This window comes from Octodon degus, unplaced genomic scaffold (genome assembly GCF_000260255.1).
Source record: "Octodon degus isolate 3935 unplaced genomic scaffold, OctDeg1.0 scaffold00062, whole genome shotgun sequence".
Lineage (NCBI taxonomy): Eukaryota > Metazoa > Chordata > Mammalia > Rodentia > Octodontidae > Octodon > Octodon degus.
In genome coordinates this window covers 1030446-1055394 of record NW_004524638.1, presented here as the reverse complement: position 1 = coordinate 1055394, position 24949 = coordinate 1030446, and the positions used below count along the sequence as shown (strand labels likewise).

At 40.7% G+C, this 24949-nt stretch overlaps 1 protein-coding gene across 2 annotated transcripts in view; it reads right to left on the bottom strand.

Moving 5' to 3' along the window:
* Adcy8 (adenylate cyclase 8) overlaps nucleotides 1–24949 on the bottom strand; it is a 241015-nt gene that overhangs the window by 94143 nt on the left and 121923 nt on the right. For both annotated transcript variants that reach the window (XM_004634413.2, XM_012515414.2), the window contains exons 6-7: nucleotides 18278–18436; nucleotides 12438–12708 (exon numbers count right to left, since the gene is read on the bottom strand). In XM_004634413.2, the coding sequence (XP_004634470.1) occupies nucleotides 12438–12708; nucleotides 18278–18436 (430 nt within the window). The remainder of the gene's footprint in view (nucleotides 1–12437; nucleotides 12709–18277; nucleotides 18437–24949) is intronic.

Genomic DNA, 24949 nt, shown 5'->3' with positions numbered 1-24949 from the left:
ATAATGTCATTTACTTACTTTGGTGTTTTAGATACTTGGATGCCAGGATGTAGCAGCGGAGTTGCCAAAGTTTGTGGTTGAGGGGCTCTCCCAGGATATTTTCTCCATGAAAAGATGCTGCAGTGCCTAGATCTAGCCTAAGTGAGATCCATGTTCTTGCGTATTTCAGAAGTCACCTCCTCCCTCATCAGTGTAGAAGACAAATCAAAACCCAAATGATGACCACAGTCCATTCAGAAGCCCAGGCTCTGAAGAGATAGGGTCTTGCCTGAGAAGCTAAGAGCTCCAGGGAAGGCTATAATCAGAGCACTCTTTATAAACTGCAGTCGAATTGGGTGGGATGTCAGGGACCCTCAGAGCCATCATTTGCTTAGTAAATAAGACTTTGCCTGGGGTTCATCTTTCATCTAGGTACGCACTGAAGTCCTACTTCTTCCTACAGGTCCTACCACTACACTGATGGTCACAAACCTTGATATGAATTAAAGAGTTTACCACAGGGAGTAAATTCTTCCCAGCAAGATTTTCAGTTCAAATCTTAGACACAATCTGTTCTTTTTTGAATTAAAAAATGCTCTACCACTCATATGCAATCACATATTCTAATTTCAAAACACTTCCAAGAGCGTCCTTGTAGATACTATGAATCAACTTACGTAGTTCCTGCATTGATGGGCCCAATTTCATTGCTGGATCCTCCTAACTCTTTCATAAGAGTGGTAGGATGCTTTACTTCAAATTCTGCATATCAGTTTAAGATATGTGGCTTCATGATTTGGTTCCTGCTGTTCCTTGTCACCAGTCTCCTTGACACAAGGTTTTAATCCTTTTTGCTTCTTTGTTACCCAAACTGTACCAAATGTCTGATGCTTTGTAGCCACTTAATACACATTTATTAAATGAACAAATTCTTATACTCTTCTGATGGGATTCATAGCACACATTACTGAGATAAAGGTATTGATAAGTTCTGCAAGATTAAGACTTTTAAGCTCTGTGTTGTTCAAGATTTTTGATAGGAAAATTCACTTTCAGTTTAAATTGCTTCTGTGTGTTCAGTGGGGAAATCTTCCAGAAAACAGTGCTCTGGAATTTTCTCTCATCGCTTCCTGCTGGGCCAGTTTCGGAGGCCTGAATAAAGCCCATTTATTTCCCCTCCACATGGCCACCTCCTAGCATTGTGACTTTTCTTCCCTGGGTGAATAGCTCTGAGTTCTCCAAATAGTCCACAATGGCTCTTCTATACCACACAGTACTTTCTAGTTTGTCCATGTCCTGTGTGAAGTACTGCAGAAAATATCAGACCTGATGGAAAAGATATTTGAACCTGTCCAGGAGCTCAGACTGTGGACACAATCCGACCTGCTCAGCAATCACTGTGCCACTGCAGTTTATGCATCATAACACAGCACCTGGATACATGTCTTGGTGCTACTTTAAAAACTGATGCAGCCACCACTTCCTCCAGGAATTCCACTCTAATCCTGTTCTTGCCTTCAGCACCCTTGCTGTGACTTACTGTGATTGCCCAATTATGATTTCTTGTTTCCCCTTGAACTCTGTCTCATTGAGGTCAGGTGCTGAGGCTTAGCCATGCCTGAGTTTCTTCTCCACATGGCACATTTTCTAGATTCATAAAATCATGCATAGAATGAATAACTAGTTGGGTGGAGGACTGAGCATCTCTGTGTGAAGATTTCCTCTACAGCAACATTTCTAGTACTACCAAAGTTCCTTTATTTTTCTTGTTCTTTTCTGAGTGGACCCCAAACTTAGAAACAATCCGATTGTCAAGGTGCATTAAATAAAATATACCTTATTTTCTTGATATTCAATCTAAATGCCTAGGTTTTTGATTGGCATGAAATAAAGGGCACCAACACAACAGTTAATATTCCAACCAAGAGAAAGAACCAGCCCTACAATCCTCATCAATGTGAGGTCTTCGTCGGATTTTTGAAATTCAGAGATTGCTCCGTTATAACTATTTCTTATTGTTGACTGCTAGGGCTTCAGACGCCACAGTGTAAAAAGTGGTAACTCTGAGACTTTTATGTGACCAAACTCTAGTCCAGTGATGGTGAAACTTTTAGAGATTGAGGGACCAAGACTGGGTGTGGTAGTGCATGCCTTTAATCCCAGCTCTTGGGAGGATGTAAACAGGTGGATCACTATGAGTCTGATCTAGTAGTGAGACCCTGAATACCCTGTAGACCCTTCCCTAAAATAAAAAAAAGAGGGCCCAAATTGTACTCCAAAACCTACTTATTTATCACTCTGTAATTAAAATTGAATGCCCAGCTGCTGGGCCAACTTGGCTTTCGTGCCAGCAGAGAGGGCTGTGCATGTCTGCTGTAGCGTGCATGCCATAGGCTCGCCACCACTGCCCTAGCCTAACTTAAGCAGGAGTATTTCACTTTTTCATTAGCACATCTCTAGTAATGTGTGGAGGAGAGTCACATACCTCAGTCCTGACTTCATCTGGGGGCCTGGGTGCTATAAACACTGCTGTGAAGTCTGGCCTAGAGAGGGAGGAAGGATTCCAGATTCGTATGGACTCATGGGGACAGAGATGCTGCAGTATTCACGGTTTCCAGGAGCAAAGGCTAGGTGCGACTCAAGAAGCCCCATTGCCAAAATGCCTGGGCCTAAATCTCATAGACTGTGGCTGGAGAGGAGGCCACTGCCCTGCCGACTTTGGAGGACACTGGGCCCACCCCCTGGAGAGTTTTAAGGAAGTAAGCATGCAAATATATAACGTGTATAAGGCCCAGGTTTCTAAGGTGCTAGTGAACATCAGAGGTGTAGGATTTTTAGAAGCATCAATGATTGAAGTCCATATAAGCATGGAAACATGTATGTCTGTGTGTTTTCTTAATAGAAATTTGGACAAATTCAATTGTAAGAGTCACCTTAACTTTTACTCTTTTGTGGCTCAGAAGTAACTCACTTGGCACATAATGATTTATTTATGTTTTATAGATCATTTATTTTATTGTATTGCTTATTTTTTAAAAGAGAATAAAACATAGTAAAAACACATTACAAAAATTCACTAAACAAGATGGTAGGAATTCAACAGTGGGTGTTACATTGCATATTGTTGTCTTCAAATTAGTTGTTTGCTTATTTATTTATTTATTTATTTATACCAGAGACCTAACACAAGACCTTACGCTTGGCAGGCAGGCACTCATGCCACTGAGCTATCTCCTTGGCCCCGAATTAGTTGTTCAAATTACCACATATATATAAGCATGCAAAATTGGTAAAAATAAATTTAAAAAATTGATTTATATCTGACATACCCCTCAAAGTGTCATAGGTTGGAGGTTTGGCTCCTAGTATAGTAATAGTAGAGGTGAATCTTTTGGAAGATGATTGGATAACAAGGGATCTAACTTCTTGGATGGATTGTCCCATGGGCGGATTCATAATTTAATGGCTTATTGGGAGGCAGTGAAATTGAGGAGGTGGGAGCTAGCTGAAGGGGTGGCTCATAGGGTCATCCCTTGGGATAACCCACTGTCTCAGCTTGCCTGTTTGTGTCTTTGCTTCCTCGCTGTAATGAAGTCACCAACTTTTCTATGCTATGATGCTTCTGCTTTGCTATAGTCTTAAAAATGAACTAGTCAACCATGGATTGAAACCTCTGAAACTATTAGCCAAAATAAATATTTCTAGGGCCAGCCAAATAACTCAGTGGTTTAAAGGGCCTGTAAGCAGGTGTAGGGGCTGGGGTTCGATCTCTGGGCCTGCCATGCCGGCCTTGCTCCTAGGGTGAGCTGAGATGGCAATTGAACCTGGGCGTGGTGGTGCGTGCCTGTAATCCCAGATCTTGGGAGGCTGTAAACAGGAGGATCACTACCAGTCCGATCTACTGGTGAGATCCTAACACCCTGCAGATTCTTCCCTAAGATACAAAAACAAAGCAAAGCAAAAACCAACATAAATATATCTTACTTTATGATGTTTTTCTCAGGTATTCTGTCAGAGAGACAGAAAGCTGACTCACACCAAATGTGTGAGACATATTATACATTTAGTTGATGCTGAATTGCTCAGGTTTGTTGTTTTAAATGTATCAGGATGAATATTTTAGATTCTTATTACCCAATAAAATAATGTTTAGTTATTAATGCTTTTCTTAAATTTTTTTCCAATGGATGTATAAGTTACTAAACCTAAAGAACTCATCCCTTCTCAGTGTTTGCCAGTTGTGACAGGCAGGGCAAATTTGAGAGAAAGAGCAGCAGTCAGTTAGAATCAAGCTGTCCTATCTTTGGGAGTATGTGCCTTTGATGATATCTTTTAACCTTTCTAATTCATACTTTTCTATTGTCTGATTCACATAGTTTTTCTGAGCTTTTATCTTTCTGAACGAATGTTTTTTAGTTTGTCACTTAACGCTGCTACACTTAAGTACTCCTCGAATATGAAATCCCGAGTAGTTTGAAGTATTCCTGATATGTCCAAAGCACTGACATCTCATGGTGTGAAGAAACCCTTTGAAGGACTGAGATTAACAGCCACAAAATGGGAAGCACATCATTAAATCTAGTCATTCATAACCTGGGCCTCACAACAGTAGTTTAATGACCCTAGACAAATGAGAGACTTTACAAAAACATTGTGTCAGGATTGGACACTTCCCTTGGATAAGCCATGGGAATTTCTTTCTAACACTAGATGAAGTAAAAATAAGCTCACACACAAATAGCTAAGATCATGGGGTTCAAAACCAACAAAAATCTTAGGTGTTTTTGCTGTGGTTGGGACTAAATCAATGGAGAGACACTATGCACCTTTGTTTATGCAGAGCAGAAACCCTGATAGATCATGCCATGTGGTTCAAATAGCTGGAAAAAGGGTAATAAATAACTATTCATATGGAAATGTAGCTTTGTTTGGAAAGAAAAAAATACCACATAGATATAAATTGCATTGGACTGAAATAACAGATGTTTCAGGTGACAAAAAAGGGGACACTTGTTGATGTAACTCATTGGAGGTATGTTACAGTGGTTGGTTTTATTCCAGTCATATGCAAAGTGGGCGCAAGGATTCTTATCAAATAATACTCAGTTATTTGTTTTGAAATTGGAGGAATGAGTAAAAGAAAAGATTCATATTTTTACTATTTCTCTTTTCTACTATTTTCACCCATCCAAAATTCATACATTTACTATTGCATATCTAAAATACTGCATTGACATTTGTTGGTTCCTGTTTGTCAGGCTACAATCTTAAGATGTGCAAACAACTAATCAATTCTCAATGAAAAAGAGCACAACTAGTTTTATAAAAGTTTCACCAGTTACTGCTCTGTAGTCACTAAAGCTTATCTGTTATTTGCTTGCTAACCAAAAAGTACCTTTTGAGATCTGTAATTCTGTGGGAGCCTCTTCTCCCTTTACCTCTTCCGCTCAAGTTTATCTGGGGAAATCCAGGGACAGGAAGGATAATCACTCAAAGTGAATAGAGCTCATTGCCTGCTTAATCTACACAACAGTCCCTGGAAGACTTCAAATCAACTTGCTTCTCTGAACAGGGTGAAAGACCAGAAAATCTCTTTCTGGCTGACCTGAGCTGCTGTATTGAGAGGCAGGGCTGAGGAAAGTTGGAGTCAGGAGAAGCCCTGTGACAAGAAGAATGCAGCTTATCTTTAGGGACATTTCTAAAATCTTCCCTATCTTCCACCCTATGCTTGCTAAGTCCAGTCATCATCAAACCAGAATCTAATGTTGAAATCACTAAAAACAAGTGTAGAAAAATTTGCCTGTAATTTTCAGTACACCAAGATTGAAGGTGGTCAACTAGATATTAGGCAGACTCTCACAGAATCAGTAAGCTCTGAAAACATACCATCCTTTTAAAGGCCAATATCCAATGTTTCAGTTGTTTTTAGGGAGGAGGAATTTCATATTAAATTTTTTTGTGGGGAAAGAGAAGCCTGCATTGTGGTCATTAGCAGTAGGAAGCTAAGCTAAGAAAGTGGGCTTGGTCTTCCTTTTCTCTGGGTCTCTTTCCCGCATTCCTAACTTTACTTCTAGTATAGACCTCTGTTAAATTTCACTTTCTTGGAAGTCTTCCTTGATTCTCTTGGATCATTCCACTCCCTCTACTACACAGTACTGCTATAATCTTTGCAATGTTTGTACTGAGCCTGTTGGCCTATTATGATACTGATGGATTCCATGCTCTTGAGCACTTGAGCCCCTTGCTTCCTGTCTCCAACAGTAGCACCTTATTTTCAAGTTGAAGTCACTAAATTAGTAATCAACAGACCTGTTCCTGGATGCCAGACAGGCGCTTATGCTACTGCCTGGATGAATCAGGGAACATAGCGAACATCTTGGTGGGCTGCCTCTCTACTTGAATAACAGAAGTAAAATGATTTAAAAGTAAAATTAAATGTAGTGAGTTCTTCTTGAGGGCTTTTGTGTGCCTTCTTGTATGCATGAAAAAGGGCATAGCCCTTAGTTTGCACCCCAATGTGAAAGTTAAGAAACTAGAAGAAACCAAATCCTAGGATTAGATGAGAATTCTTGTTCTGTGGATGCAGAGAACAGAATCTAAGAGGAGTGCTGGCTGGGCCAGTTGTGACGCAGTAAACTCAGCTTCCTGGCTGTTAGCCCAGGCTGCTCTGGGCTCCTTTCCTTCAGGTCTCAACATTCTAAGTGGAATTAAATCAAATGATTGATTGCATCATCACTGGGCAGGCAGGAGACATTGCCTAGCTCTCCTTTTGTCCATGCAAGCAATCATCATGATAGGACACCCAGGTACTGAACAGAGACTGCTAGGATGGGACTTACATGATTGGGCTGGAGGGGATTATGGGCATTTCCTGGCACTGTCATAAAAAAAATTCTAAATGGCTCTAGTGAGCCAGCGACCCATATATTATCAGGGAAGAGAGGGCATATAAACACACCACAGGCTGACACATATACATTTGTACGCACACTTCACTAGCATATACCTAATGACAACCACATACATACACATGCACCATATGCAATGCACATATCTTCTAAGATTGACTTAGTCAAAAACAGGGTGGAGGGGCTGGGGAGATAGCTCAGTAGAAGAAGCATTTGCCTGGCAAATGCAGGGTCCTGAGTTTAATCCCCGGTACTGCCAAAAACCAAAGAAAGAAAGAAAGAAGAAAGAAAGAAAGAAAGAAAGAAAGAAAGAAAGAAAGAAAGAAAAACAGGGTGGAAGTAGAAACTTAGGGTATATTCAGATCATAAGAGTGAGACTTGTAGAATGATGGATGGCAGGTAGTTTTTGGAGCCAGATACAATTTGGCTCCAATGCCAACTGTTATTTACTGGCTACTTGACCTTCAGAATCACAGTTTGTGAGTCAAGTGCATTACACTTGCTCCGTAACTTGGTGTGATAATTACAGGGAAAAAGGTACACGATGCTTTCAACTTGGCACCTGGTCCAAAGCTTCTGACTTTGGCGGGCTTTAATAACCACTAGTGACCATTAGTGACCTGTGTTGCAAGCTGTGAAGCACTTTTGTGTTCTGCTTTTCATACAGAAACTATTCTAAAAATTCTATTTTGTTTATAATCTTCATAAGTGCACAGATTAATGTTAACAAGTCTGGCTGCTGTGTAAAAATGACTGAAATGTACACAGAGGCATCAAAGACTTACTTTTCTCTACATGACTCTTATAAAAGTCTTGGAGGAGTAAACCACTGCTGGACTCTGAGCAGGATGGCTGGGGGCAGACACCATGCTCTAAACATAAGCCTTGTATCTAAACGAGTGGTGCCATTTCTCTTGGCATCCCACTTGTCATAGAAATCTGATTAAAATGACTAATACATAGTACATATGATAAATTTTAGAGCTGTTCAAAAGCCTCAACCCTTAGTATCCCAATGTAAATCATGACTATAAGATGGACTCAATCTAATAAGTCCACTTTTGTTCCCTACAATCAATGCCACAGAAGACAACCAAAGTCTAAGTCAGATCACACCATCATCCTGCTTAAACTTCATCATTTGGATAAAAGGCATACTCAAGAAATATTGCAAGGCCAATGTTTGTCTGCATTAGCTTGCCCCTTCTTCTGATGTCCTTATCTTCTCTGTTCCCTATACTGTTTAGCCCTTTTACTCTTCTAACACACTAAACTTTTCTTCTTTGTACCATAAGGCCTTTGTACTAGCTGTTACTATGTTTATGATTCTCTTACCCTGGTTGCTTGCAAGCAGGTCCTTTCTGTACTTTAATCTTCAAAGTGGCCTTCTCTGAAAATCCTATCTGTGATGATTGTATCTGTTCCTGGTCATGCATCTCTTTCTGTTTCCTTTATAGCACTTACATGTTCTGGTTAATTGTCTGTATTTCCAATTCACTTAAAGTTTAAGCTCTAAAAGTACAGGGACAATAGCTATCTCTTCCTTTCTAGATTCCTAGTAGCTAGCAAACTTGAGCACCCATTAAATCATTGAGTGACTGAGGTCTCAAGCCCAGATTCCAGTTTCAGTGAGCAAATCCACCAGCAGAGCAAGATATAAACTTTAATATCAGGACCTTTTCCAACTGTATTCTTTTCATTCTCCCCCCCCCCCTTTTTTTAAATCCAGAAAGACACTAACTAGCCATCTTGAAATTTCTGGATATCCTATCCCAAGTATGAAAAATTTCTCTCTTTTACTTCAATTGCCCACTTCTTCTTTTGTAGTTTTAAAGTCCAATTTGTGATCCCAGACTTCTTATCTTCTAGTTTTCTTATTTTTGCTTCACTTATAAGCTTGAGCATGAGAAGCCTCATTGGTAACTGAGTACAGGTTCAGAGAGCCAAGACTCCAAGGCAACGGGTGGAGTTTTGCCCATGCCAGGTGTCAGGACTGCACCACGTGGTGTTCCACGGTATCCTGTAGCAACTGGGACACCAAAACACAGACCAGCAATTTCAACCTACAGTGAGAGAGGTATGGGAGCCAGGAAGGAATGTTGTACATCAAAATGAAGGGAGTATAGCCAGGCATAGGTAGAGTCTAGAAAATTCCCCAAAGAGGTCAGGAATACTGAAGTGGGTAGAAAGGAGGGGACAGGAGTGGAGTCCCAGATTTTCTTGGAAAACCAAAGCCCTCTTTCATGAGCTATCACAACCTGGCTCCTGGCTTCCCTGTCTCACCACATCTGCATTTTGCCAATGATTTTTTTCAATCCAATTTTAATGGGCAGTTTCAAGTTTTCATCTTACTGAGCTGCTTGGCTGCAGCTGACCCTGTGGATAGTCCCCACACCCTGAAACTCTCTGATCTGTCTAGTTCTATAGTACCTCAAACCCCAGTTCTCTGCTGACTGTCTCTTTCACTTTCCATCTGCTGTTCCCCAACACCTTCCTTGTACCTTCTCATTCCTAATTTTACATATTGCCTATACTATCTCTCTCACCTTCTCCCTTCTTCTGGCACCTGAATTTGGAAGAGCAGACCAGCCTCCCTTAGATAGTTCTTTTATGACTGAGTATATCCAGCAGCTGGCTCGATGTCTCTCCCTGGATGCCTCGTTGGTATCTCAGGCCCAAATATTCTAAACTGAACTCCTAGTCCTATCTTTCCCACCTCCTTTCGTTCTAGTGGTGCTCATTTCAATTGATAATTCTATCATCCATCCAGGTACCCAAGTGTAAAACCTGTATGTGCAATCTGACTAGTTGATCTTTCTCAGTACCAATATCTGTCATTTCCCTTATTGATTCTGCAAATTTTAATCAAGCTATGTGGTTTGTTAGATGCCATTTTAATTATAATCTAAACTATACAGGTGCAATTTCTGTTTTCATGAAGCTTATAAAGAACTGCTTGACTTTACCTCTAAAATGTTTTTCTTTACTCGTCTTCCTTCTCCTTTTTTAATGATGGTACTTGTTAGAAAATAGATGCTCAATTAGTCCTTATTGAATGAATACATAAGGATGTAACTATCTGAACATCTGCTTTCTACATGGCTTGGAATATGACACAGGAACACAATGTCATTAAAAATATTTCTGAGCATACATTATGAATCAATAGAAGCCCAAACATCTGGCCAATCTAGCTGGAAAATCCCCAATGAAGCATTAGTAGATTTTATTTGCATTATGCAAACACTCAGATGGTCTGAGCTTCTGTGAATTGACTGGGTGTTCTGGCATCACGTAGGTTCAGACAGACCAGTCTTGATCTCTTCCAGGGGCATATTATGTCCCTGAATTGCACATATGGCTCACTGACTTCTAGAATTAAGCCTAAGTACAAATGCTGACTAGTAGTGCTCATTTTAATCGGCTCAACCATTTCCAAAATGTTATTACTTTGTGCCACGTGATCATTTATCAGAATCAGCACATATCCACTATTCACTTTTAAGTCTAAAACCCTAAAAGTGAATTGAGATTATTATGCAAAAGATGGCATGGTTGATTATATCCAGGTCAAATATATAGTATGTTTAAATATACAGTATGTTTAAAGACTAATAACAATAATCTTTGACAAATATAACATTTTCCATTAGAACTGTTTGGTGACATCAGTAGACACGTTTAGAGAATTAGCCCAGAAATATTTCATTTGTTATTATAAAATGTTATCAGAGCTATCAATCATGAAATGGAACTAAGAATCTCCAGCTCTCCATTTCGGTTTTTTGTAATTAGTAGCAAGGTCAGGTATGATGGCAATTAGAACAATAAGGAATTATCCCAATTCCCACAACCAGTTTTTGGAGAGTTTTCCAAAAGGAAACAATAAAAACAAAGTGCCGAACAGAAAAGCTCAGAGGAAATTTTTGAGGTATTCAGCGTGAAGCATACACTTTCTCTCTAAATAAGCTAATAATAAACAGAAAGTGCACTGTCAGCTGGCCAGGCACCCACTTCAGGAAGTAGTTAAAACCATAATTTTATATACTAGCAAATTAGGTTATGCATACTGATTCAGGGATAGAAAGAAGTGGGCATTGGGGCTGGGGAGATAGCTCAGTAGAATAAGCACTTGACTGGCAAGTGCAAGGTCCTGAGTTCAATCCTTGGTACAACAATTAAAAACAAAACAAAACCAAACAAACAAAAAAAGAAATGGGCATTGAAATCAGTGATGACTTGTGTCGGCATACTATTTTTGTTTGAAAATTAAGCATGCACAAAAGTGTAGCAAAGATCCAAGGGTAGATTCTTTCAAGGTAGTGGGCTAAGTGTACTCTGTGTATTTTCTTAGTTGAATCTGGTGGATGCTTTTCTTCATAGCTCTGTCCCACAGAACTGGGAGGAAACTGCAGTTAACCTGCCAACAGGTGCCACACCAGTCCTCCAAAGTCAGAGGAAAGAATGCTTGCAGCATTTGAAGCTTTCAACTTTAAGTGTCTTTGAAAAGATGCTTCTTATGTATAAGTTAATGAAAAATGTTCAGGTCTATGGATGTAAAAAGTTCCTCCTTCTACGTTTCATAAAACTCCAGACCTTTCTGTTTGGTCTCCTTAGCTTATAGCGCTGTCAGCTCCTGCTTGACTCTGGACCACACTGAAAAGTATAGTCAGATAAATCTTAAATATTGGATTTTTTGGCTTGTTTCTTTAAAAAGGCCTGATGGGGTCACCTCATGCATACATTCAGCCACAAGTGCTCTGTCTAAGTTGTCAAGAAGAGAATCCACATCAGAGCAAGTGATTTGATAATACTCTGAAAAGACATTCTGGACAGACAGAATCTATCCCTCTGCTTTGGTTCTCTTCTGCTCCATCTCAGTTTTCCAGGGATGTGATGTTCCCATTGAGTTTAAAGAAATTCTGATATTTAGAAAAATTATTAGTGATCTAGTCCTTATGCACTGACCTTGTACCCTGGCCTTCATAAAAGATGCAAACTGAGGTACATAAAAACAGCATTGCACGGCCGCTTGATGTGAAATTGCATACAGCTCTTGTACACCCTTACTCTTCTTTTGAGCATCAATTGTTGCTGCTTGCATAGTTCTAAATAAGTGCTTCCCTACTGATTCCGTATTTCAGAGGAGTAATTCAGAACTGCTTACTGTAACTTCTCAGGAAAGGGTCATTCTTAAGTACTTGACTATCCTCTTTAATTGCATCAGTTATATCTTTCTGAGTATGTGTTTTTTTTTTTTTGGGGGGCTAAGATTACAAGCCAGCTTCATATGACATTTATTTTTAGCTAGGTTAAAAAAGAAAGAAAGAAAAAGGAGGCAGTGTTAGGAATTCACTGGCATTTCTGCCATTTCCTGAAATTGCATACATAGGTTAATTCTTTCCTAAGGAGACGTGTTTGATCATTTCCAATTATGGTTCTCAGTGGAGAAAAGGTTAAAAATGAAATCCGTTTTCTCCAGGCATCTGGGTTGGAGATGAACTCTGGCATGCATTTGCAGCTAAGCAGAAGAAAAAAGCCAAAACTTACGTTCTGTTTCCCCACGATGTTATCAAAGGGCAATTCTGGGCTCCAAGATCCTTCTGTGAATGTTGCCCCACTGTTTCTCCTGTCAGAGGAGCTCACTGATTCTTTGACGATGTCTTCAGGCAAGGACAGCAGGCTTTCCTCAGGCTGCTTAATTAAATAGGTTTCTATATTATGCTTCCTCAGGAATTCATTCCTCTCTTTACCATGACCCTCTTCCACGTTATAGTCACCGTTGAGGCAGTCCAGAGTGGCTTTGGAAATGTGAATCCTCCTGTGTGTACAGAGTATAGGTCATTACACGGTCCTGATGATGCCTGTAACGCTGTCGCTGTTCTTTGTCCAGGGCTACATTTGGGGCACTGTTATGACACATCAAGTCAATACTTGTCTCTCTAAATGTGGAAAAACTAAAGAAAATAAAATTTTAAATATAAGGCCATGGGAAAGATGTCACTAGCTTTATCTCCAGGACACTGTAGACTCTGATAAGTATAGCCAGTTAATAACATCTAAGCAGTTTTTTTTTTTTTTTTTTTTTTTTTTTTTTTTTTTTTGCTTTTCTTAGAACTCTAATTCTTTAAGGATCAATGATTTTTTTCAAGGGTATTGATTACATTGGTAAACGGGTGATATAAGTGTTTCTGAAGCCCAGAGGCAATTATTGCACAAGTCATCATGCAGCAATAGTTCTTTTGCTGTCTTAGACCTTTTCCTATCATTTCATTTTTCATATATCAATCCCTATTTTTTCCCACATGTCTTGAATCATCTTAAAACAGGACAAAGTTTAATAGGCTCATAGTGCCCCATTGAGTGTGTTTGGAAAACTATAGTCACATGCAGTTTCCCCTGGAATGAGTACTGCGAGAAGCAGAGAACAAAGCTTTGGCACACGCAGGCTGGCGGCTGGAGAGGCTCCCTCACAAGCTGAGTGGCTCGCTGGTACTGCACCGCTGCTTGCCAGTGTAGCTCCTACCCTAAGCTTCATTGTTAAGCAAAATAATGTGTGACAAGAGACTCAAGGATTGATTAATGGAAAGTCACACAGTAGGTGCTCGTGGGGAAGTTTCTTGGTTCTCACAGTTAGATGACTCGTGGTGCATTGTGGTCTGGGAAGGTGAGCAAAGTGTGTACGAACATGGGCCGTGCTGCTACCTGGCCTCCATTTAAGCTCCAGTCCTACCACTGGGTGAGAGGTCTTGGACAAATTATTTAATCTTCGTGAGTCCATTTTCCCACCCATAAAGATGGGAAACTAGCATTACTTATCTGTTAAGTTCACTGTATTATAAAGGTCAATTTGTTCAAAACAGTCAAAATAGGGCATGAAATATAAAGACTATAGAAGCAAATACTTAAATTATTAGGGCTAGTGTCCAGTGAACACTGTATACTCCATGTCTCCTCAAGGCTCACAGGAAACAATAGTCCAGTTTCAGTGTGAGGCCTTTGGGGCCGCTGTTAGCTCTCTCTGTCACTTCAAATTCATTTTCTAGTGTTTCTCTATTACAGTCCTCCACACCTTCTTTAGCTATTCATGCAACTGGCATATATTTCTTCAACTCATTGTACTAGCCCATTCTTACTGATAATTCCCTACTGCCTGAGTTTAAAAATCACCTCTGGATGCCAAATTTAGTACCTGTAAGTAGATGAATGAATAAGGTGGATGCTTAATTCTTTGCTTGGCTTTTGAGACTATAGAAACAAGATTTCCAAAGAAACGATGAAGGCCAGTTTCAGCTTTAAATTTTTAGAGTGGTATTTCCAAATGCACTGTACTTTCAGCACTCTCTCTGCTCCCCCCTCCCCCTTCTAACCCATCTGATTACAGGGAAGACAGTTCACGGCAAAGTAACTGTGTAAGGCAATGAAAACTATCAATACATTTCTGACTATTTAAGGCATATTCTCTACATCTTCCAAATCATTATCCTCAGATATACTGGTTTCAGCATGAGATATAAAAATAGATGTGTGGATGTTGTTGAAGTTGTTTTGAAAAATAAATACGGGATGTTCTCATGATGCTTTTGCTGATACGTGAGAGCTCAGTAGTGTTCACTTGAAAGAAAGGAAGACCATGTGACTTTCCTTGACGTGGAAATACGTGCCTCCTTTCTCAGTCAAGTTCTGGTTTAGCTTTTGGAAATTTGCTTCCTGTAGAAAATAATGAAATTCTTAGAAGGATTCAGTAAAGTTTGATGGATGATTTTCTTTCAAAAATGAGGCCAAATATCAATCTTGTTTGGCATTTCATTTGAACTCTGCATTTTATTACTCTGCTATCAATGTTTGGGGGACTAATATTTGCATATACAAAGTCAATACAATGTTTTAAGTGGTAAAATACATTTTTGCCTTCACTTATGACTGATTATTCTGTTGAAGTTCTAATCGAAACCCTGTATTATCTTGATATAAACTGGGTTTTAGCTCTATTGTTCCATCCTTGCTACCAACCTGAGCTCTAGAGTGTGGCATTTGCAGAGATGAGAATCTGGTGATTGCATTTTCCTCTAAGGAAATGAATCAGCTCTTAGCAAATATTCACATATATCAGAAAATGTCAGGTAAGGCTGACATTTGTGATAATTTTAAATGCCAGCATATAGTAATGATAGTCATGATAGTAAATAAAATCTGTATAACACTTGTCTTATTTTACTGTACTTTTGCAGTCAAAGGTATTATTGTAGTCTGGCTTCATGGGCTATCTCGTACTCCAATAGACCTATGTGGAAGGTCTCTTTGTTTGTCTGTCTGTCTGTCTGTCTGTCTGTCTGTCTGTCTGTCTCTTTCTGTTTCTCTGTCTCTGTCTCTGTCTTTCTTTCTCTCTGTCTCTCTGTCTCTGTCTCTCTGTCTCTGTCTCTCCCCTTTCTTTCCTTGTCTTTTCTCAGGTGACAAAACTTGTCTAGGAACAATGAGTACATATCTGCTTCTAAGACTCCACCACTGGTTCACGTGGTAACTCCTGCAACCACAATCACTGCTCTTATCTCCTGAGCACAGGGCGAAGGACTCTGTATGTATTATCCAATTTAGCAAAAGCTTGACAACAGTGGTCTTTGAAGTATGGTACTGATAGAGGAGGCTAGAGTCTGGATAAAATTAGCTGGGAAAGTAAGTGTGACCTGTTAATTACATAGTCCCAGGAGGACCTGGCTGAGGAGCTAGGTATAATCTGCTAATTATAAAACCACAGGACACATGTACACATAAACTTCTTATGAGAACTTGAGCTGGTTTTTGACTGGATGACCCTAAACCTGATGCTGTTATGAACAACATAAAAAAGGGAAGCAGCTATTTAACTCCTATCCCTTTCCTTTCATGCTAGCCCAGGTTTTCCTTACAGAATGCATTTACTTTTTTCCCCTTATTTTCTTTTGTCCAAACTCCCTCTGCAAAACTTCACTACCTTTTGTGCTTATCTTGGCCAATCCTTCACTCAGGACAGAAAAACAAAATGTTGAAATCACCTCTAAAAGGTGACTCCAGCAGCCCAAGACCCAGTAACTATAGCAAGGCCTGCGGGATCTCCATCCCTGGGAAACTTGTTAGAAACGCGTGTTGCAGACTCCGCTCCGTATGCACTGGATCACAACCTTTGAGGCTGTGGCCAACCATCTGTGGTTTCACAAGCCTTCTTGTGAAGCTTGAAGCTTGAAAGCCGTTGCTCTAGAAATTCAGGCCTCAGAGAGGTTAAGGAGCCAGAGAGTAAAGAAGCAGAAAAGCCTGAAGTCAAATTATCCCAAACCACAGGCAGTCTGGAGACCTGTTTGGCATTCCCGGCTTCGTGAATGTGAATGTATCCCATGCTGAAGCCAGCTGCGAGCTGCATGGAAGCCTAAGTGCCTTACAGGCATTGGGGCACTTGAAGCCAACTTACGGAGATTTTTAGTGTTTTCTGCCTCATTCTGCAATGAAGAAACTGGGACAGAGACAAAGGCACTTGCCACTTTATTAACTACTATGTAAAGTATAGTTTAAATGAATGATTTGTGATTTAAGTCTAGTAAGTCTCCTGTTATTTATTTATTTTATTTTTTATGTATTTAGTACAGGGTGTACAGGGTTTCACTACACAGATTGGACTCGTAGTGCTTCTCTTGTTTTTCAGCCTCCCAAGCACTGAGATTATAGGTGCAGGCCACCAGGCCCAGTTTCAATCTCAGTGTGCCCCGGGGGTGGGGCTGGCACAGCAGGCAGGGGTGGGGGTGGGAGCGGGGGGGGGGGCTGGGGAGGTGGTCAAACCCCCAGCTCCTGCCTCTGCCTAAACAGGAGTTTTAATCAGCTGAGCAATCTTGCCAGCCCTCCTGTTACTTAATGTGGCTGAGAATATTCATTACAATGCACTGCAAATGTCGAAGCAGCATCCCTCAGACCCTTGTAGTTGTATTCTGATATCTGCAAACTGTCATTCAGCTGTGCTTTGAAGAGACAAATTTGTGACATAGATGTGCTGGCTATCTGCAGTTTAAATTCAACAGGTAAGGAAAGTATCAACAAATTTAATTTAGATTTAAGAAACTCTGTGATGGCACGCCAGGCTTCACCAAGGTCCAGACCTGTGTGGCAAGTGGTGATGGCAAATAGCAGGCAATGAGGGATCTTTCCTAAGGACACCAGCTCACGTGATTATATCTCTGTACAGTCTATGCAGTTCTTCTTAATCTGGTCCCAGGGAGGGCTCAGAAGAGATGTGCGAGGTGGGCTGCTCCTGTTTAGCAGATGAAGCAACAAACTCTCACGGAGGAGGGACATAGCCCACAAGTGACCATATCACAAGTACTCTCTCTGAGGATTGAAGCACCAACCTGAGTTTCCACACTCATGCCATGCAAGCTGAGTTAGCATGAAAAGTTCACACCAGGTGTTGTACTTGCTTCACACAAATTGGTGAAGAGAAAATAATTTAGCATGAGACAGAATGGGAATCTTAGGTTCTCTGATTCTATCTCCTGTATTTTTTTCATCACTACATTACACTGTCCGGTAGTAAATATAAAAGATTATAACAAGAGACCTGATTTCAAAGGCAGATGTGAGTGATGGGGAGAGGAATGTATGTAGATAGATTCTATCTATCTATCAATCATCTATGTGTCATCTGTTAATTACCTATCAATCGATCAATTCCCTGTCCACCTATCTACTTACCATCATTTATCCATCTACCTACCGATGTATCATCATCTCTTGGAAAGAGGCCACAGAAAGTCAGTACAACTCACTGGCTCATATATATTTGCAGGCTCAGTTTCGGTCTGTGTAAACGCAATCTTAATATTTCTATTTCTTTGTAAGGTTGCAGTCACCTTTTCAGGCTAGCAGCCTCTGGAGATGCTAGACCAATCAGTTGGCAGCCAGAATTGGAGCGTTGGTGAGTTTAAAAAGGCACAGAATTTCCTAAACTGAGACCAGGGTAATACATATATCGATGATCCTTAGGTTTAATTTTGACTGGCTGTTAGATTTGATTTAAGAATTTAAAATAGACTCCCCAGAGAATTTTCTTTAGATCAATAAATGTGAGGTCTAGGCATCAGTATTTTGAGAGTGTTCCTCGGAGGATTCCAGGGTGCAGGTAAGTCTAAGACCCAGTGCTCTGTGGGGCAGAAACACAGTACCTCAGTGTCGTCCCATTATCCTTGTTGCCTCTGAAATATTTTGTTAGATTTTTTAAGGGCCAATATTATGTGATGCTTCAATGTCTGACCTTCTGCCAAATAGTTTCGCCCTACATCTATGCTTCTCAACTCTGCATACCGGAAATCTACTCTCACAAATTTAGGAAATAACAGGGGTGAATCAACGAGGGCTTTGCTTCAACTTACCCTGGGATGCCTCCAGATTCAAGTTTGTTTGCAATGTCCACATCCCAAGACCAGACGTCAAACTGCCACTTTCTCAGTCCCAACACGCCACACAGCACCGAGCCTGAATGGATCCCGATCCGCATGTCAACGTCATGCTTCGTTCTTGACCGCACATATCTGTCAACATAGGTGAATGGAGAGGCACATTCGTAAGGGCGGCATGAACATCCTTGATTCCTGGTGTAGAACTGGCCTAGTTTGCTCCATGAGTTCACCTCTTGGCCAGTCAAGTATAACCTCATTCATGAAGGCTTTTTGCCTCCCTGATAACTAAAAAAATATTTTTTTTTCTTCCTTTGAATATCACAAGCCTTTTATGGGTATTTAAGTGCTCTCATAAATTTTTTCCTCAGACATACAATGTAAGCTTTGCCCAAGGAAATGGCATGACTTGATATTTTCTGACTTTATGCAGTACAAGACTGCTGTCCATTTGGTATTTATCGTAAACCCAGAGTTTGAATTCTGAATTTTGATCTTTCCTTGGGCAAGCCTTCTGTGATAGACCGATCCTTTGCAATGAGCTGCATAAAGACAAACAAGCAGTTCTCCATGGTGTGTTGTGTTGCAGATCTCAAGTGATTGATAGGTCAGGCATATGAATGCATTTTAGGCTTATGATATCTTTCATTTATGATAGGCTTAATGAGATATAATCTCATCATAAGTGGAAGAATATCTGCATTGCATTGACTTTTTTATTTTTCTGTATTTTAGGGGAGGGTCTACAGGGTGTTCAGGGTCTCACTACTAGATCAGGCTCGTAGTGATTCTCCTGTTCACAGCCTCCCAAGTGCTGGGATTACAGATGTGTACCACCATACCCAGTCTCAATCGCTGTCTCAGTGTGCCCCAGGGGCAGGGCCTGCACGGCAGGCCTGGGGATCAAACCCCCTCTCCTGTGCTGCTTGCAGGCACTTTAATCCACTGAACTACTTGGATGGCCCTTGCATTGACTTTAAAAACTAAGTTCAGATCTGTGGTTCCCACTAAAAAAATGGTGAAAGTAGGAAAATCTTTATGCAGTAATTAAGTTAAAAATATTTATTTCTTCATTCTCTTTAAAATTCATACCTCATGTATATTATGGCATATATTTTAAGTATAGTTACTACTATGTATTAGCTATATATGACATAGTTAATATAATTAATGTAGTTTGCAAATTATTTCATATTATATGTCCTTACATAATTTTATTAATAAGGATGAAGGATTAAAATATCTAGCTATCACTGGCCTGTAAGACAAAATGGAAAATCCTTGTCCACCCCATGCTTTAGCTAGTCCTCCAGCATCTGATGTACACATTAAACTCTGGCCATCCAACCATGAGTCATTGTCTGAGCTTGGTACTCCTTCTCCCCTTTGTGGGCCCATAACACCCTCACAGTTCCACAGGTCTGTTGCTTCATTCAGTTAAGAGCTCCTGCTCAACTCTTACGGTAAGACTTTAGTAATCTTGGCCAGGAAGCTCTTGTGGTGTCTCTTTCTGGATTATCTGGGTTTCCTAGTCTTCCCATTGCATCCTGAGTAAACAATAATTATGATGCTACCGTATATCTCCTGTAAACCCATAAAAGTAGGGACTTTGCACCATTTCTCCTTACATACCTAATACCACACTGGATTTGGTGCTTAACCAAGGCTCTATAAATGTGGACTGGGTCAGTGAATGGAAGCCGGTGTGAAGTACTGTTTTTCCCCATGACTGTATATCCATATTTTTGATGAAGACAGGATTCCTATCTGAGTCACATTGGTGTCTTGCACTGAATAGAACATCATAGAGTTTAAAAACATGACTGTAGAGCTGGGGAGAAAGCTCAGCAGACTAAGCGCCTACGTAGGCAAGCACAGGAATCAGTGTTTGAACCCTGGTACCGCATGCTGTGCCAGCCCTGCCCCTGGGTGCGCTGAGCCAGTAACCAAGTCCTGGCGTGGTGGTGCATGCCTGTAATAGTAGTTATGGGGAGGCTGAGACAGGAGGATCACTACAAGTCCAAACTGCAGAGTGAGGCTCTATATCAAAAGAATAAATATACAAAAACAAAACAAGCACCCCCAAAATAACAAAAGTATGACTCCCTTAAATAAAAAAAAAAGAAAAGAAAAAAGAACAACTGAATGAATAATTCCATCCACTAAACCAGATCTTTGTACCTTTCCTGACACGTGTAAAAGAATGCAACATCATTTAAACATGAAAGAAAGTTGAAGTGGGTTGAGAGTGTGGAAACACTGAAACAAATTACGTATTAGAAAGGCAAGACGAGAAGGGTAGAAGGAATGCTGCAGCTAGAACATGAGATGATTCTTGATTATTGTAAATTTTCTAGATTCTGGGCTGTTTTGTAATTTTAACATTAAAATATATAGTGCCCTTTATCCACAGACAATGACAGTAGAGAACATTCACACACACACACACACACACACACACACACACACGCACGCACACACACCATTTAATAAGGAAAGTGAGAGGACCCAGCCCTGAGATGCATATCAGCTTGGAATACACTTCCCCAAGGAGGCTGCAGGTGAGCTATTGACAGGGGTCACTTTTGCTGTCCACCCAGTATGACTGGCATGATAGCATCCCAGGGTCTCATAGAGCTGCACTTTCCTGAATATTTGATGCTATTTTCCATCTATGAAATATGAGCAGAAGGGGCATATGTCACCTGTGGGATGCTACCCTCGAAGCATGACCGACCAGACTCTTCTTTCCTCTATCAGTCAAGGAACTTGGTGATGGGCCTTTCCTGACCAAGGTCTTTAAATCAGAATGATGTACATTGGTACCTTAGTGTCCCCTCTCCACTGTTGCACAATAGATACAAAATCTTAATTAAAAAATTGATATTTTAAGCCATTGAGATTTTGGAAGATATTTATTGTATCAGCTTAAACAGAACTATTTTGATAGATGCAATCATTAGTATAACATTAAATCCTTTCTACTATGTCATTGTCACTATGGTGTAAGGGTTAATAGCCATGTACTCTAATGACAGGCTATTGCATCTCACTCTGACACTCATTTCTGTATGTCCTTAGAGACATTATTTTACTTCTCTCTCTCTTTTTTTTTCTTCTTCTTTTTTATGGAACTGGAAATTAAACTCAGGCCCTTGCACTTGCCAGGCAAGTGCTTATTCTACTGTGCTTTTCCCCTGGTACCATATTTTACTTCTCAATGCTCAATTTTCTATTTATTTATTTAGTATTTTAGGGAAGGGTCTACAGGGTGTTCAGGGTCTCACTACTAGATCAGACTCATAGTGATCCACCTGTTTATATCCTCCCAAGAGCTGGGATTATAGGCATGCACCACCATGCCCAGTCTCAGTCACCATCTCAATGAGCCCTGGGGATGGGGCTGGCATGGCAGGTCCAGGGATTGAACCCCTGGCCCCTGCACCTGCTTGCAGATGCTTTAATCCTCTGAACTATTTGGCTGGCCCTAATGCTCAATTTTCTGCATCTATAAAGTGTTAATAACAAAATTTTGAATATTAAGTAAGTGAACATACATAGTTTAGAGTAGTGCTTGGCATTTACTGAAGCCTATTGCTTGCTAATTGTATATGAAAGGACCGCACCCAGGAAACGTAAAGGATTTTCTGTGGCCACGGGGCTGCTAAGTAGGATAGCAGGATTAGATTGCCACAGCTTAAAGCCCACACTGTTGGCAACACAGAGACTGGTGCGTGCTCCCAGGCAAAGCTGACCCTGAGTTTAGTGGTTGTGAAACAAGGCTCTACCCAGTTGCTTCGCTACCAGAGCTGTTGTGAGCCCCAGAGGAGATAACGGATGCTAAAGTATTTTGCCAACTAATTGTGAGGAGCTATTATACCGCACACTGTGCTAAAGTCATTAGGTAATTAACACTATGTAGGGAATGCACTGGGGCATCTTAATGAAAACATGTTTTTATTTCCTTCTACAAAATGAAAGTCATAATAGGAAGACTTAGTCATGTGCTGTTTTTTCTTCGCTATATCTGTGATATACCTGAGATTTTACTTAAATAAGTAAAAGAGAAGCCTGATAATAATGCACAGACACTGGTCTTTTCAAAAAGGCTTCCTCAGGGTTGCCAGGAGCCATATGCAGAGAGTATTTCAGGCTCAGTTCTTGATGGGGTTACCTTTGAGCATTCTCACCGCTAAAATGCAGGTAGTTCTGCTCAGAGTGACAAAGTTGTGTTCAGTTTTTCCAGAGAGGAGCCCTGAGCATGTTTGCTGTGTCCAAAGAGTAGACAGGCAGAGTCCCTCTTGGTGGAAAAGACCTGCACCTTCTCCTTAAACGGAGGATGTTAAGAGCAGGGACTGTTCCTTTCTATTTAGTTTAATACCTAGCACAGGTACAGAGTCAATGCTCAAGGGTATTTAGAGAATGAATGGACCAAGCTTGGTGGATTTCTTGCTTCCCAGCTCTGTGGCTGCCCCCAGGTGGAGCTGAGTGTCCCCGAGGACCTGCGGAGCAGTCCGCCTCTGGATCTGCTGGGTGGGGAAGGCGGTGACCCTCCCAATCTTCTCTTGCCATGCAGAGCAACTCCTTTCCATTTATCATGGTGGGATTCCACTTAAGATTTCTTTTCACTGCAAACAGCCTTAGTTATTATTGGCCACTCTGGGGACAAATAACTTAATAGTTAATTGGCAAAGATTGAGGACATTATTTCCTCTAACTGGACTGTTAAGGAGGGATGTGACATTGATATGGTGAAAAGCAAAGAAACTTACAGTTTTTTTTTCAATCTGAATGCTACAAATAGTTCTTTTTAAAAAAACAATCAATCTGTAGATTTTGTGGGGGAATGACAGGAAGCAGAGTCTCATAGTAGTCAGTGATCTGTCGACGAGACTTTTTCACTGCAAAGTAAGCACCTGGGTAAGGGCACTGAATTCAGCAGAGTGGCAGTTTGATTCTGTGGCATGAAGGGCATTCAGCTCTTCAGTTTTGAGATCAGAGACAGAAATTGCACTGCTGATTCTATCTCTCTGACTGTGAGAGCTGGAGCAAGTTACTACCCGAATTGCTCGGACCTCACCAGGAGGTGCAGAATCTGCATCCGGGACACCTGGAGTGGAAATGGGTTTCTCCACCTCCTAGCTTGGGGCACAGGCCAGTTGCACCAGTTTGAGTCTCAGGTGCAGTGGGGAAGAGAATTAACAGGTCCTTTGCAGAGTATTAGGACACTTTATCCAATGCGTAAAAGCCCTTACCTGGGTGCATGTGAACACTCAGCTCCTATTGACTTCTGCGAGAGAGAGCAACCTTCAATCATACAGGCTGAGTCTGACCAATAAAAACATGAAGTGATGAATCGACCTGCCCTTCCCTGTTAACACTGTGCTTACATTCACTCTGTTGGTATTGAAGTTGCTTCAGTTAACTGGTTTTTTTTAAACTTAATTTTAATTTTATGAAAAAAACCCAACTTTTTATAGCCAAATACTAAGTGAATAACAATAGTTTTTACACTGTGTATCCTTATCTTCAAAGTAGTTACTCAATTAAAGACATAAACACAAAAGATTCTTACAAAAAAGAAACAGATAATACAAATTCTGTCTTCAATGAACTAAATAATCTAGTAGTATAAATTAAACACAGGGCATGTATAATCAAAATTTCTAAGATAATGCAGTATGTGATTTGGGGAAGTATTTGAATTTCCTCCTGCTTCCTGTTTATTTACCTTCTATTTTGCTTTCTCTCTCCCTCTCACTGTAATATTTCTCATGTAAGAGAAACCATGTGGTATTTGAGCTTGTCAGCCAACCAATTTTATGTCTCTTAGGTTAGTGTGATAACTGCATATCGTGAACAAAGTGAGGATCGGGCATACAGTGTTCAGGGAGGAGACTCACACTTAGAATGAAAATTCACACTGGTTCAAAGTCACTAACAGAAAACAGCTCCAGCAAAGACAATGTCCCTGACATCTAAAAGGAAAAGACCACTTCGGTCGTGCTAGATTCCTCTGCTCACAAGTCCCCAGAAGCTCCGGCACACATCCAACACAGTGGAAATGTTTTTGTTAATTAGATTTCCAGAATGAAGATAGACATTTGGTCCTAGCACTGACTCCTTTTAAATCCTCCTCCACCACCTCCTCTCCATCAATTTGAGGAAGGGTCTTATTAATTAGCTAAGTTTCCCAGGCTGGACTTAACCTTGTGATCTTTCTGCCTCAGCTTCCCAGAGTTGAAGGATTACAGGTATGTGCCACATGTCCAGCATGTTTTCACTACTTTTTGATGGCTGTCCAAACTCATCTCCTTGTATTACCTCTGTTTTTATACACACTGCTGCCTGAAGGCAGGAAGAACACTGTCATCCTGACTGTATGTGTCATTTGCGTAGGCCATGGTATTCCAACACCAGTTCAGACATTGCTATGAAGACGTAAAAGTGAGATGAACATTTACACCAGTGCCTTTGAGGAAAACAGATCACCCTCCACCATGTGAGTGGGCTGTGTCTAGTTAGTTGAAGGTAGAAAGAAAAACAAAATACAGAGTCCAAGAAAGATGACACGCTGACTCCCGACTGCCTTGGTACAGGCTTCTGCACCTGCTCTCCCCTGGCCCACTGTTCGGCCCTGCACCTCTG